This window comes from Lacerta agilis, chromosome 4 (assembly GCF_009819535.1).
Source record: "Lacerta agilis isolate rLacAgi1 chromosome 4, rLacAgi1.pri, whole genome shotgun sequence".
Classification (NCBI taxonomy): Eukaryota; Metazoa; Chordata; class Lepidosauria; order Squamata; family Lacertidae; genus Lacerta; species Lacerta agilis.
In genome coordinates, this window is record NC_046315.1 from 70,392,715 (window position 1) to 70,406,459 (window position 13,745).

The 13,745-nt window shown below is 42.1% G+C and overlaps 1 protein-coding gene across 1 annotated transcript in view; it reads left to right on the top strand.

The window, feature by feature from the left end:
- Nucleotides 1-13,745, top strand: part of OCA2 (OCA2 melanosomal transmembrane protein) — a 137,808-nt gene that overhangs the window by 16,082 nt on the left and 107,981 nt on the right. The window contains exons 2-4 of the mRNA XM_033147523.1: nucleotides 883-1,174; nucleotides 13,065-13,163; nucleotides 13,289-13,480. Coding sequence (XP_033003414.1) covers nucleotides 912-1,174; nucleotides 13,065-13,163; nucleotides 13,289-13,480 — 554 coding nt within the window. The 5' untranslated portion in view covers nucleotides 883-911. The remainder of the gene's footprint in view (nucleotides 1-882; nucleotides 1,175-13,064; nucleotides 13,164-13,288; nucleotides 13,481-13,745) is intronic.

A 13,745-nucleotide genomic window follows, 5' to 3' on the forward strand; every position in this document is an offset into this window, starting at 1 on the left:
CAAGAGGTAAATATCTGTTGCATTCCATGAGAATGGTTGTACATGCAATGGTTGTACATGCAAGATGTGTGACCTGCAACTTGCATTATCCAGTTGAACAGGCTTAGCTGAGGAAGGGGGTGATTGCATGACACATGCTGGCTGGCAAGAAGCACATTCAAGTCCAATGTGAGATTTCAGTTCTAAAAGCAATATTAGACATCCTGGAACTGGTCAACTCCCCACCTGATGATGGCCCAGATATCTTTTTTGATGTTCTGTAATTGCAGTGCAACACTTTATTTATGGTTTACCAATGCACATCACAATTTATGTCTACAAAGGCAATGCAGCCTTAATTCACACGCACCACTTGGTATCCGAAGAAGTGTGCATGCACACGAAAGCTCATACCAAGAACAAACTTAGTTGGTCTTTAAGGTGCTACTGGAAGGAATTATTTTATTTTATTTTTTACTATGGCAGACCAACACGGCTACCTACGTGTAACCACTTGTACATTTTGGTACAAATGGATATCCAAAAGAATATTATTAGGTTAAATGTAGATAAATGGCTCATCTATGTGCAAATGCTTGTTCTGTTTTAGACTTCAGATCTCAGGGAAGCCTTGGAGTTTTTGAAGCCTGTAGGAATTCTACACAGCCACTGATTTTAGTGAAAATGGATCAAAGCTGACAAGCAGGTAGCAAACTGACGATACCACGACTTTCTCTTTACTAGGGTGTATGCAAGGATACTCTGCACTTGGCTTCGGGAAGGTGATAGATCATTTTTAAGAACTGCACAGCCTCATGCAGGCACAACGCTTTAGATTTCTGTACTTGGAGCAGACTTCTGTATTTATTGACTCCTGATTGTTTTATTTTTGTTGCTTTTCAGGCAAGAACACAGAATTCATCAGGCAAGCTATGTACTTGGACAACAAAGATGACAGTGCCATGTCTAGAAAAGTAGATATGGAGCTGACCCAGGCCCCTATCCCACACCACGTGGACTTGCTCGGAGGTGTAGCAGCAGAACCGATTCCCAACAATTTCAGTGAGCTGGAGCTGTTGAAGGAAATGATGGCTGTTCAGGGAGAACCACACAAGCCCTACCCAAGCAGTGCTCCGGAACAGGAATGTTGCATTACCCTGGGGAAAGATTTCAGTCCACTCTCCATGCAGGGAAGGTAAGGAAAACCAGAGTCCACAGATTCTGCTTCATCTGATGGCATATTGGTGTGGTTGTTTTTATTCTCTGACTCAGTCAATAAATGTTTTATTTAATGTCTTCCTGCAATATAATTAATGGGAAAGAGGCTTAGTTAGGAGGCTGGAGTGGCCAATTGCTGGGAAGGGATATTTTCTCAGCAGGTTTCAGAACTAATATCTGCTTTTATAGCAGCTGTGTTGCACACATATATATATATATATATGGGGGGGGGAAGTGATGTTTTCCGATATCTTGTTTTCCTTACTGATGTTTTATTTAAACCAAATGCTCACAAAAAGGATGCCTTTGTACGGCTTAAAGTTGAAACATAAATAGCCAAAGTAAAGGAATTAACTCTCTAATTATGGTTGACTGCTCTAGACATAAAAATGATCCATTGTACTACGGTTACGAAAGTTTGAACAACACCTATTCTTTCAGAGTTTGATTACATGGGGCAAAGTGTATCTATGGGGCCTCCCCGTAAGGCTGATTGGTGTGGTAGCCAAGTTCGTCAATGACACCAAATAAGTCAGATTGATGAAAATCCAATCAGACTGTGAAGTGCTCCAAAAGATCTCTCCCAACTGGATGAATAAATATTTCTATTTATTTATTTACTAATTAGTAAATTAATTAACTAAATTTATATACCACCCTTCAACCAAAGGTCACAGTGTGGTTCACAGCATGAAAATACAAACTGAAAATACAAAATGCACATCATAATAAAAAGCCTGGTTATAGAATTACTGCATAATACACATCAGCACCATGCTGCCACCTGGCTCTTGCCACTTAACCGCAGAAGTGGAAGAGCCTGCAGGTAAAGTCAACCAGTGGATGGTGGGAGATATAAGGAAATAAGGAAACCGTAACTTCGCAAATAGATGAGTGGGATTTGAAAAGGAAAAAAAGATACTAAAAGGAAAAAGTTACAGGTGGGTAGCCGTGTTGGTCTGCCATAGTCAAAACAAAATAAAAATTTCTTTCCAGTAGCACCTTAGAGACCAACTAAGTTTGTTCTTGGTATGAGCTTTTGTGTGCATGCACACTTCTTCAGATACACTGAAACAGAAGTCACCAGATCCTTAAATATAGTGAGGGAGTGGGGGAGTGGGAAGGGGTATTACTCAGAGGGTGGTGGGAATGGGTGATCAGCTGATAGGTGTGGTGAGATGGCTAAAGATAGCTTTGTCATGTATAATGAGATAGGAATCCAATGTCTTTGTTCAGACCAGGTTTCTCCATAGTTTTAAGTTTGGTGATTAGTTGCAATTCAGCCACTTCTCTTTCCAGTCTATTTCTGAAATTTCTTTGTATTAAGACAGCTACTTTGAGATCTTTTATAGAATGTCCTGGGAGATTGAAGTGTTCTCCTACTGGTTTCTCTGTCTTGTGATTCCCGATATCAGATTTATGTCCATTTATCCTTTGGCGTAGAGTTTGGCCTGTTTGTCCAATATAGAGAGCTGAAGGGCACTGTTGGTATTTGATTGCATACACAATGTTGGAAGATGAGCAATTAAATAGTCCTGAGATGGTATGTTTGATGTTGTTGGGGCCAGTAATGGTGTTGTCCGGGTTTATGTGGCAGCAAAGTTGGCATCTGGGTTTATTGCAGGCTCTGGTACCAGTGTCCATGTTGAGTCCTGTTGTTGTATTATTGTGGGCGAGGAGCTGTTTGAGATTGGGTGGCTGTCGGTAGGCGATGACGGGTCTTCCTCCTAGAGCTTGAGAAAGGGAACTGTCATTGTCTAGGAGAGGTTGTAGATCTCTGATGATGCATTGTACTGTTTTAATTTGGGAGTTGTATGTGATTACTAGTGGTGTTCTGTTATTTTCTTTTTTGGGTCTGTCTTGCAGCAAGTTCTCTCTGGGTATCAGTCTGGCTCTCTTGATCTGTTGTTTAACTTCATCAGGTGGATACTTTAGTTCTAAAAAGGTTTGCTGTAGATCTCTTAGGTGAGAGTCTCTGTCTGTAGAGTTGGAACAGATGCGGCTGTAACGTAGGGCCTGGCTATATACAATGGATTGTTTGGTATGTTTGGGATGGTAGCTAGAAGCATGTAGATATGTTTGTTGGTCAGTTGGTTTACGGTATAAGGTGGTGTCTATGTGTCCATCCTGTATTTTTATAGTAGTGTCCAAAAAGTGTATGCAAGAAAGTCTATGCAAGAAATACAGTTTTTGCTCCCCCAGTCTCTCTTGCTTCTGTCACCAGGAGGAGGAGCAGCAGCCCTGTCCAGGGTGTCCTACCTCGTGAGGGACTAGTCCCCTGGCTAGTCTCACAGGCATTTCCAGGATGGGGTTCTTTCCTTCGTGTAGCCCTGCAATTCAGGAGGAGGATGGCAGTTTGAACACCTGAGGACTTGGAGAGGATGCTAAACACTTTTGCTCTCCTAGCTTCTCTTCCACCAAGGTACAGAAACCGCATGGACAGTGACAATCTAAGGATGCACCCACTCAGTCCTAAAAATCCCAGCACCCTTAACAAACTAGAATTCCCGGGATTCTCTGGGGGAGAAGCCATGTGCTAGAAATGTGCTTTAAATGTATGATGGGATGCAATCTTAAAGTGAGAAAGCCTTGCTGTGTGAAGTACTAGTATCTGTCTGATCTAGCTATCATCTTCTTTGAGATCAGCTATTCTCTTGGAGCGATAGCTCAGGAATTCATAAATTGCCCAAGTACATCTGAAAATCTGAGGATTTGTGTATGTGTGTGGGAACTTGCACACACCTTTCCTCACTCCTTAGTATGTCTTGCCTATTTTATTATTTACTACAGCCTTTACAAACCTAGTACCCCCCCAGATATTTTGGAGTAGTGAACTTCCACCAGACTGCTGGGAGTTGTAGTCCAAAACAGCTGGAAGACACCAGGTTGCTGAAGGCTGGCATTTTGAACTTGGCTTGAAAACTTGGGTTAGTAAATATTGATGTGCCTGTATTTGAAACCACGTAGAGAGTGCCTTCCACCTCAGAAAGGATGGTACTGTAGAGTTCAAACATTTTGTTGCCTGAGGTGAAAGATGAGAAAAAGGGGGAACACAAAATGTTCAGGAGGGTACTGTACCTTCCTTATGAGACAAATTTAAGTCCCTTGGCCTTTTTTTAGTTTTAGACAAGGCAACCAAATGGGACTGCTATCATAATTTTCAGCCCCTTTAACTTCAGGCACTGTTTTTGTGTCCAACACTGCCCCTCTCTACTGACTGCCTCTGTCCAGGTTTGATCCCTGGCACCTCCAGATTAAAGGACTGGGAGCAAGAGACTGAAAAGGCCTCTCTGGCACAGAGCCTGGAAAGCCAGAATAGACAATACTGGACTGGATGGACAAACATTTTGGTTTGATATACGGCAGCTTCTTGTGTTAGTAAGGAGGATCCACAACACATAATTAACTTATAGAATTTACTGCCACAAGATGTACTGTAGTATTGACAGTAGATTTACATGGACTTAAAAGGGGATTACAGTTAGATTTTGAGCCTTTGCCTTGCCATTCAAGGGAGGCAAAACCAAGAGCAAAAAGTATTTTGTTGGGTTCAATAGTAAATGAATGTTTTGTTTCATATTTTCCTCAATGTAAGGAGTGGGAAAGTGACATTGCTAGGGAGATGTAACAATCAAGTGCCTGGAGAGACGCATTCTCCTAGCAGTGCTCAGAACTAACTCTCTCTCAAACATGCCGTATACCAGGGGCTGTGCCCCTGATTTCTTCCCTTGCCACCCCCTGCTACTCACACCCGCTCAACAACCCCCCCATTCCCTGTAGACCTTTTCCAGCTTTCCTTAGACCTCATCAAAGCCCCCACCCCCTTAATGACCTCACCATGTTCCTTTAGACCTACTCCCCTTAGACTTGGCAGCAGATGGGTTGGATGGGAAGTTGGCCAACATGCAATGGTGGCGAGGAAGAGGCATGACTTTCCTGTGCCCACCTTGGGTCTCAGCAGTCAGTCAGCAACAGGCTGTGGAGGGGCTGAAGTGTGGCCTAGGGATTTTGAGGGTGTCCCTTCAGGCAGAGGTGCCACTCCCAAGACACACTTACGTGTGCTGTTTGGGATGTGGTGCTGTGGTCTAAACCACTGAGCCTAGGGCTTGCTGATCAGAAGGTTGGCGGTTCAAATCCTCGTGACGGGGTGAGCTCCTATTGTTCGGTCCCAGCTCCTGCCAACCTAGCAGTTTGAAAGCACCTCAAAGTGCAAGTAGATAAATAGGTACCGCTCTGGCGGGAAGGTAAACGGCGTTTCCGTGCACTGCTCTGGTTCGCCAGAAGTGGCTTAGTCATGCTGGCCACATGACCCGGAAGCTGTCTGCGGACAAACGCCGGCTCCCTTGGCCTATAGAGTGAGATGAGTGCCACAACCCCAGAGTCGTCCGAGACTGAATCTTACGGTCAGGGGTACCTTTACCTTTACCTAGCAGTGCCCACTGTTTCTGGTCACCTTCCTAATTGACTTATTGGGATGAGGTGACAAAAACAGCAGGTGGATCACCACACTGGCCAGGGAGGAGGAAGGTAACCAGTGACAGTGCTAGCCACTCTGGGGCACTGGATCTTGGGGGCGGTAGCACCTGGTCTGGCAAGTGGATGAGCTAGTGGAGAAATGGAGCAAAATCTCCATGCCTTCTGCAGAGATGTTTTATTTGCTTTGTGAGCATTTGAGAGGCATTCAGGGGGAATATATGAGAGAATAAAATGCCAGTTGCTTTAATTCATCGGTTTGCCAAACCTAATATGTTCCCTGCGTGCAACTTTTCTTCTTTGCGCTCAAATAAATACGTATCTGACAAATAGGTTTGCTAACCTTGATTCATTTCTGTGAAGAAAATCTGACTATTTATGTTTCTCTCTCTCTCTCTGATGACAACAGAAATGCAAAGCTGTATTCTCCAGCATTTCACTGCGGCTGTGTGCCCCCTCCCCTAAGCCTCCCTAAAGATATCTAGCTGCTCATGTTGGGAGACTGACTGCATGACTAGATGGTCCTGCATGGCAATTCTTATGCAACAGATGCCAGTAGCATCACCAAAGAGACATTTCCCCAATGGGGTTTGTTTTATTTTTTGCTTGCATGTGAGGTGAGCCATTACTCTTGTCCCTTGTGAAGAACGTTCTATGTAGTAGAAAACTCCAACAGAGGACCTGAAAGCCTGAATTAATTCATCTTTTCTATATTCTTAGGATGAGTACTTCAGCCGCTGTTGTTGATTTACGTAATGTGCATTTCCCAAGGTTTTAAAGAAATAAGAAGAAGAATGGCAATAATAATAATAATAATAATAATAATAATAATAATAATAATAATAATAATAATACCACCAGCAGCCTCAGATAGATCTAGACATTAATCTTTATAGGAGCAATAGGAGCAACTTCACCCGCTTCAATCATGCCGCTGACATGTGAGCACCAATCCTCTTTAGGGTTTTATTGACAGCTGTTTCATCATGTAAACCTCTTAGAGTGAAAACCATGAACGTGATTTTAATGAATATGTCTGATAAAAGGAATAGTAAAGCCAAGGTGGGGTGGGAGGAGGAGAGTTGGAAAAGCAGTTTTTCCTTTGAATTATTAGTTGTATTTATGTTGGGGTTTTTTTTATGATCAGCGCTGCAAGGAATATACAGATTGGATCAGCAAAGATCCAGAGGAGGATCTCTCTCTCTCTCTCTCTCTCTCTCTCTCTCTCTCTCTCTCTCTCTCTCTCTCTCATTCTCTCTGTGTGTTTTACACATTGCTAGGGCATTTCCCCTCACGATACAGGTTAGCTACATTTGCTTCAATTTCCAAGAGAAAATGTAGAATGGATGCTACTAAGGGTGGCCAAATAAGAGTGTGATTTGAAAGCTTGTCCTCTTTCATCCAAATAAATTGGATTAAATTAAAAAGATAATCCTTTCCCCTCTTTTCACTTCTCTCGTCTGGATTCAACACAGCAGCACCATTATTATTATTATTATTATTATTATTATTATTATTATTAGCCCCAGTTTGGTTTCTGCTTTTTGAATTACTCTTTTTTCTTTAATGGATTATGAAGTGCATTGGAAACTGCAGTAGCTATACCCCAAACGTGTTGGGTAAACTTACAGGGGAAAAAGAAAAGAAAATGGCAAATCCTTAGAGCAACCTTTTAAGGAGCTTCTGTTTCTTTTACCACAGGTTGAATAGCAATGTGTATCCAGAAGGTTGCTATTCCAAATCTGTTCATAGTTGTATAACAGCTTTAAAGAGGATTATAGAGCCAGAAATATTTTCTCTAATCTATTTAGTTAGAAATGAGAATATCTCATAGTCCATATCACAAGAAATATGGCCAATTTTTATACATTTTACACGTTTAATCTGTAGACAACATCTCTCCCCTGCCTTGCAACACACATACCGGTAGGTTGCATTAGACAGCCAATCTTGCATTTGTTTGGAGCGTCACCTTTCAAATATATGTAAACCTAATTGAGTTGTGTGAAGTCAAGGGAAAGACCCTGGATCCAGAGCTTAGCTGAGCCCTGGGACATGAGTATGTGCAGAGTGCATTTCTTTTCGTTTGCATTATTATTGCAACTAGTTCCAATTCATCTAATTGTAAAGGCTTCCTGGGCAGGCTGTGGCTTCCAGTGCAGCTTGAACTTTGCAACTTCTCATTTTAGAATTGAGGACTGTGCTGTGTTACGTATAATCCTGGCTTGCTTAACTACTTATTGGCTATAATGCAGAAGCTGGTGACTCACCCAGGATCATCTGCTGTGTTTAGGGACTTTGGCGGGATTTGAGTGCCAGTGTTGTTGGCCTCCCTCGGACCTAACTCTGATTTTGTTTACAGTTGCCCCAGTTTGAGACGATGCTCTCTATAAAATAACATTACCATTGCATCATTTAATTTTATTTATAATGGTACTTATAAACCACCAACTAATAAGAAAAAACATGTCTCTCTCTAAAGCAGTGTTTCCCAAACTTGGGTCTCCAGCTGTTTTTGGACTACAGTTCCCATCATCCATGACCACTGGTCCTGTTAGCTAGGGATGATGGGAGTTGTAGTCCGAAAACAGCTGGAGACCCAAGTTTGGGAAACCCCGGCCTAGTCAATCAAAATGCTGCTTTGCCTTGTGTTGGAAATGCAAAAGTGGCATGGGAACGTACTTCCACATGTGGTGGGAATGTGATATAATTAAGGAATATTGGGGAAAGGTTCATAATGAATTAAAAAAACTTTTGAAAATCTCTATTAAGAAGAAACCAGAAACCTTCCTCTTGGGAATACTACCTCCAGAAATTAAATCAGAGAAAAGAACGTTAACAATGTATGCCCTTACAGCGGCCAGAATTCTCTTAGCAAGAAATTGGAAGAACGAAAATAATCCCACAATATATGATTGGCAAGCTTTAATGATAGAATATATGCAGTTAGCGGTAATGACGGGAAGAATGAGAGGTCAATTCAATCAAAAGACACAAAAGGAATGGGAAGGCTTTATTGACTATTTAAACCAGTACAATAACATCAAAATTTCCTGGCAATAGAAAGGTGAAATCTATATATACGTATTGAATATCAATATATTATTAGAAAGTAATAGAAGATCAAGTTGGATGTAACAAGACCTGTGTGAGAAAAAGGGTTAAGATAAAGAAACAAAGAGTGCAAACGGAAGTCAAGTGTATGTAATTGTATTGTAACAATGTTGTAAATAGTAACCTCAATCTAGACTTTCTACTTTTCTTTTCTCTTTTCTCTTTTTCTTCTTTTTGTTCCTTTCCCAATTTCTCTTTCCTCCTCCCCCTCTTTCTACTTTCTTTATAACCTTTTCCCGTTTGTCTTCTGAACCCCCTTTTAGGACTAGTTTTTCTTTTTAAATACCATCAAATTATGTGTGGGCTGTATCTTTTTTTTTATGTGTGCTTCGAAACTATTGTATATTTTGTCTTTTGTTGTTTAATAAAAAATATATATAAAAAAATGCTGCTTTGGATCTGATTTCTTTACTTAGTGCTCCATTGCTTTCACATCATTCCAGGTGTGAGGAATGGTACATGGGATGCTTCAGAACAATTCAGCCAACATGACAGGGTGGGGGAACAAACATGGAAACTGAATGGTTGGAAAGCTGGTGGCACTGCACATGTCCCATCTACTGGTTGTGCCAATGCCAGCAGCTGTTTTGGTGAATGGTAGGTGAAATTGGGAACAGAGGACTGTGAATTATGAATATTTTAGAGCTGGCACATTTGTAACATTGGACACCTGCTTTGCCAGCTCTCCATTTACTCTATAAATAAATTCCCAATATTGTGTTGAGCCAGTTTGCTGCTTAGTCTCTTTCCCGCCTGACCTCTTTAGTTCACTCTTCAATGACTTCCAGAGACATTAATTAGATTTGTGTCACTGATACTGCAGAGGTAACATTAAAGCAATGACCTGTGATTTAGATCAACATCTTGTGCCTCATCTGAGAGGAGCATATACCTTTTGCTTGGCACCAAATTATTAACAGCAACAACAGTGTATCTCAAGCTCAACTTTTAAATCATCTTTTAAGAAGTTGTTGAGTTTCCTTATGCACCTCAGCGCAACGGCTAATATTCAGCTGTAAACTTGGCTTGAAAGTGCATGTGTGACCCACCAAGCCACCCACCTTGGGCACCTAAGTGCTTGGTTAGCCCCATTTTTGCTGTCACACAGAAGCAGAAAAACCACACATGAAATGGGCTTGTTTGCTTTGGTACAGAAATGGTACAGGTTAGCTGTTCACCTTTTCCCTATCTAATAATAATAATAATAATAATGATAATTTATACCCCTCCCATCTGGCTGGCTTTCCCCAGCAACTCTGTGTGGCTTCCAGCACTTATAAAAACATAATAAAACATCAAAAATTAAAATCTTCATAATACAGGGCTGCCTTCAGATGTCTTCTAAAAGTTGTGTAGTTATTTATCTCCCTGACATCTGATGGGAGGCCATTCCACAGGCTGGGCACCACTGCCTGGTTCCCTGTAGCTTCATTTCTCACAGTGAGGGAACAGCCGGAAGACCCTTGGAGGTTCTATATAGTTATGTGGATAATGGATATATATCTGTTTGTATAAAACTGGGCTCGGAATGGGTCCTTGTTAAGTTCTTTTACGGAGAAGGTCTGTAGGCTTGCATAAAGAATGTCCCAGAATCAATCCTTCAGCTGGGTCTGGGGAATGTCTCCTGACAGAAACACTGAAGAACTTCTGCCGGTCAGTGTAGACAACTGGATGGAACTAGTGATCTGACTCAATATGAGGCAATTTCCCGTGCTAATGTTAGGAATTGATTTTTGCCTTTTTCTGTTTAGCCCAAGTGGCAAGTGTTACAGCCACAATAAAGTACTCTAGTTTAGCCTTGTGTTTTGCCCTGGAGGAAGTATGGATTGATTTTATGCCACAAGGCAATACTCTCAGTTTTAAATGTGACAACTACAATTATAAGTAACGGTTGTTTCTTGCCATATATTCTCCCACCCCCCACCCCTTATCTGCTACAAACTTGTAGGGAGAGAATCACCTATCTTTGATGAACTTGTAATTCGAATAGTGTGATATTTACTGAACAATCCTAAACATCAGTTACACTGAGGAGATGCACTCACTGGTGCAATGTTCACCAAATTCTATTGTTATATTCCATTCCCAATCTCTGAGCGGTGCATGATTCCTGAGAGCTCCAGAAGTGGTTCACCCAGGGTCTGTGTTTCCTTTTGTAAATGAGGCACAGCAGAGACTGTGGTATCTTTATAATATATGGTTTATTTACACATATATACAACTTGAGCCTCTGATGGAGGGGTCCCCAGCATCACACTCCAAGAGGGTCTGTGCAGGGACATGACTGTGATTTCATAGAATCATACAGTTGGAGGAGACTTCCAGGGTCATCTACTACAACTCCCTGCAACGCAGTAATCTCAACTAAAGCACCCAAGACTGATGGTCATCCAACCTCTGCTTTAAAATCTCCAACGAAGGAGAGTCAACAACCTCTCAAAGGAGTCCGTTCCACTGTCAAACAGCTCTTACTGTCAGAAAGTTATTCCTGATTTCACCCCCCCCCCAACACAAACAAGACATGCCAGGCGATGCTGAAACCCCAGTGGACAGATACTCTGCAAAAGCACACATGCAACCCAGAAACATTGCTGGTTTGAGTTCCTACAGAAGACAAGACCTCCCCTCCCTCCTCTCTTCCCAGAGAACTGGAAAGATGATCACAGCAGCCACTTCCCCAGGAAGCCGAAGCATAAGACAGTACATACGGTAGTTGCCTTCACACAAAGTTTCAAGTCCTGCCAGAGGCTGGGAACACTCCCCACTCCCAAGACTGAGTTCCTGGTCTCCCATTTGGTCTGCATAGCTTTAACACGACCCCCGTTGTAGGATAAGGTTCTCATGCTGCCTGCCGGATTCATCTGAAATGGGTTTCTAGTTCCACCCAGCTGCCCTTCAAGTCAACAGAACACTGTACACATTGTCAGTGAGCTTTATCAAGGCTTGTGTTTCCTGGGCACTTGAATCTTACCCCATCCCCTCAGTCCAAACAACGGCCCTAGTGATTCTGAGTGTAGCAAAAGGTCTCTGCCTCCATCTCCCAGGGAACAAAGGCTGTGAATATGATTAATGTTCTGTCAGAATCCTTGAACCAGTTTGTTGAATAAGCATTTTTAAAAGGTAACGTTATAAAGCCAAGGTGCAGACTCTGTGCTGAGGTTGTGTTTAGGGTTTTTGTTCACGCTCGGGCAGTTTCTGAGTTCTGACATGTGAAGAATGCTGGATTAATTTATAAGGCCTGCAAATGACCAGCTCATGATCGGATGGTTTTCATATATTAGGAGTTGTAATGCAAGCTCCGTTAAGGTCTTTTCAAATGATTCATTTGGAGGAGGAGGGCTTGAAAACACACCTGGCGCAACTGGAAAAGCAACAAAACAACCAAGCCATCTGCCTGCCCCCTCTTCTAAGGGGAATAATAGATTGCTTCATGTAGCTAATGTTAACATGGAGAAGCAAGAAAAGCACTATCCCACCCTGAAGAGTCTGGAAAGTCTCTTCCTCACTTCTCTCCAAGACCAAGGGCTGATTTGTTGTTGTTGTTGTTCAGTCGTTCAGTCGTGTCCGACTCTTCGTGACCCCATGGACCAGAGCACGCCAGGCACGCCTATCCTTCACTGCCTCTCGCAGTTTGGCCAAACTCATGTTAGTAGCTTCAAGAACACTGTCCAACCATCTCATCCTCTGTCGTCCCCTTCTCCTTGTGCCCTCCATCTTTCCCAACACCAGGGTCTTTTCTAGGGAGTCTTCTCTTCTCATGAGGTGGCCAAAGTACTGGAGCCTCAACTTCAGGATCTGTCCTTCTAGTGAGCACTCAGGGCTGATTTCTTTGAGAATGGATATGTTTGATCTTCTTGCAGTCCATGGGACTCTCAAGAGTCTCCTCCAGCACCATAATTCAAAAGCATCATCAGCATTTTGGTGCAAAGCAATTTCCCCATGTGTATTCATTTCTAGGCGCATGTTTTTCTACTGTATCAATTTTTGTACACATTGCTTGCCTGGAGAACTTGCATTGCAAAATTAAGAGAATTGTGTGTTTTGAATGATGGCTGTGTTTCAGTTTCATGCATTGTTTCAGACAGCAAAAATTATAGGTTTACCTTTCACTGCAAAGTGAACTGCATGTTTTCCCCATTCTTATGTGTCATCTAAACCACGACTAGTGGTTAAGTTCTCTGCTCACTAACCACAAGCAATGGTTAAAAGAAAACAACCCAACCATTTGTACAGCTTTGTGGAGATGATTACAATTGAAATTAACTGCTTTTTTTTTTTAGGTATCACTTCTCTTTGCCCAAATTCTTCAGCACAAGATCCAAAGATAGTTGCTTTACGGAGAGGACGCCTCTGCTGAAAGTTTCCCCTGAAGAAAATGGGTGGGTAGGAGATCAGCTTTTTGCTGTTCCTCAATGTCTCAGGATTTGCATCCTACCAATGGCATGGACTCTTGGAACAGCAGAGCCTATGGTGTGTGCTGATATTTGTCAATGGTGTTTTTCAGGATAAGATGCATGGCTGTTCATAACACAGATTTCACCACAGATGATGACTCTTGGGAAAACAGCTCTGCTGAGTTTGAGCAAAGGTCCCATCTGGGAAGTGAAATGCCCAGCTTGTCCAGATCTGCTTCCTCCTCAGAGAAATGTGAAATGTTGGACAACTTCCATGTCAAATTCAATTTAACCAAGATGAGGTATGAGCCAAACCTTTTGTTTTGCCAGTATTGAGGGCTAAGGGGAAATTGCCAAGAAATGGATTCCCCCCGCCTCTGTTTCAACAAATGAGTAAAATAACACTCCATATTTTTGTGTCATATCTTGCCATTGATTTCAAGGATATTGCACCAATGAAACTGATGATAAAATCTGTTCAGATTTATAGGTCCATGCAACAATAGGGGCTAAGCAGGCAATCACTTCTAAGCCATGATAGTTTATGTGACTAGAAAACCTGATTCA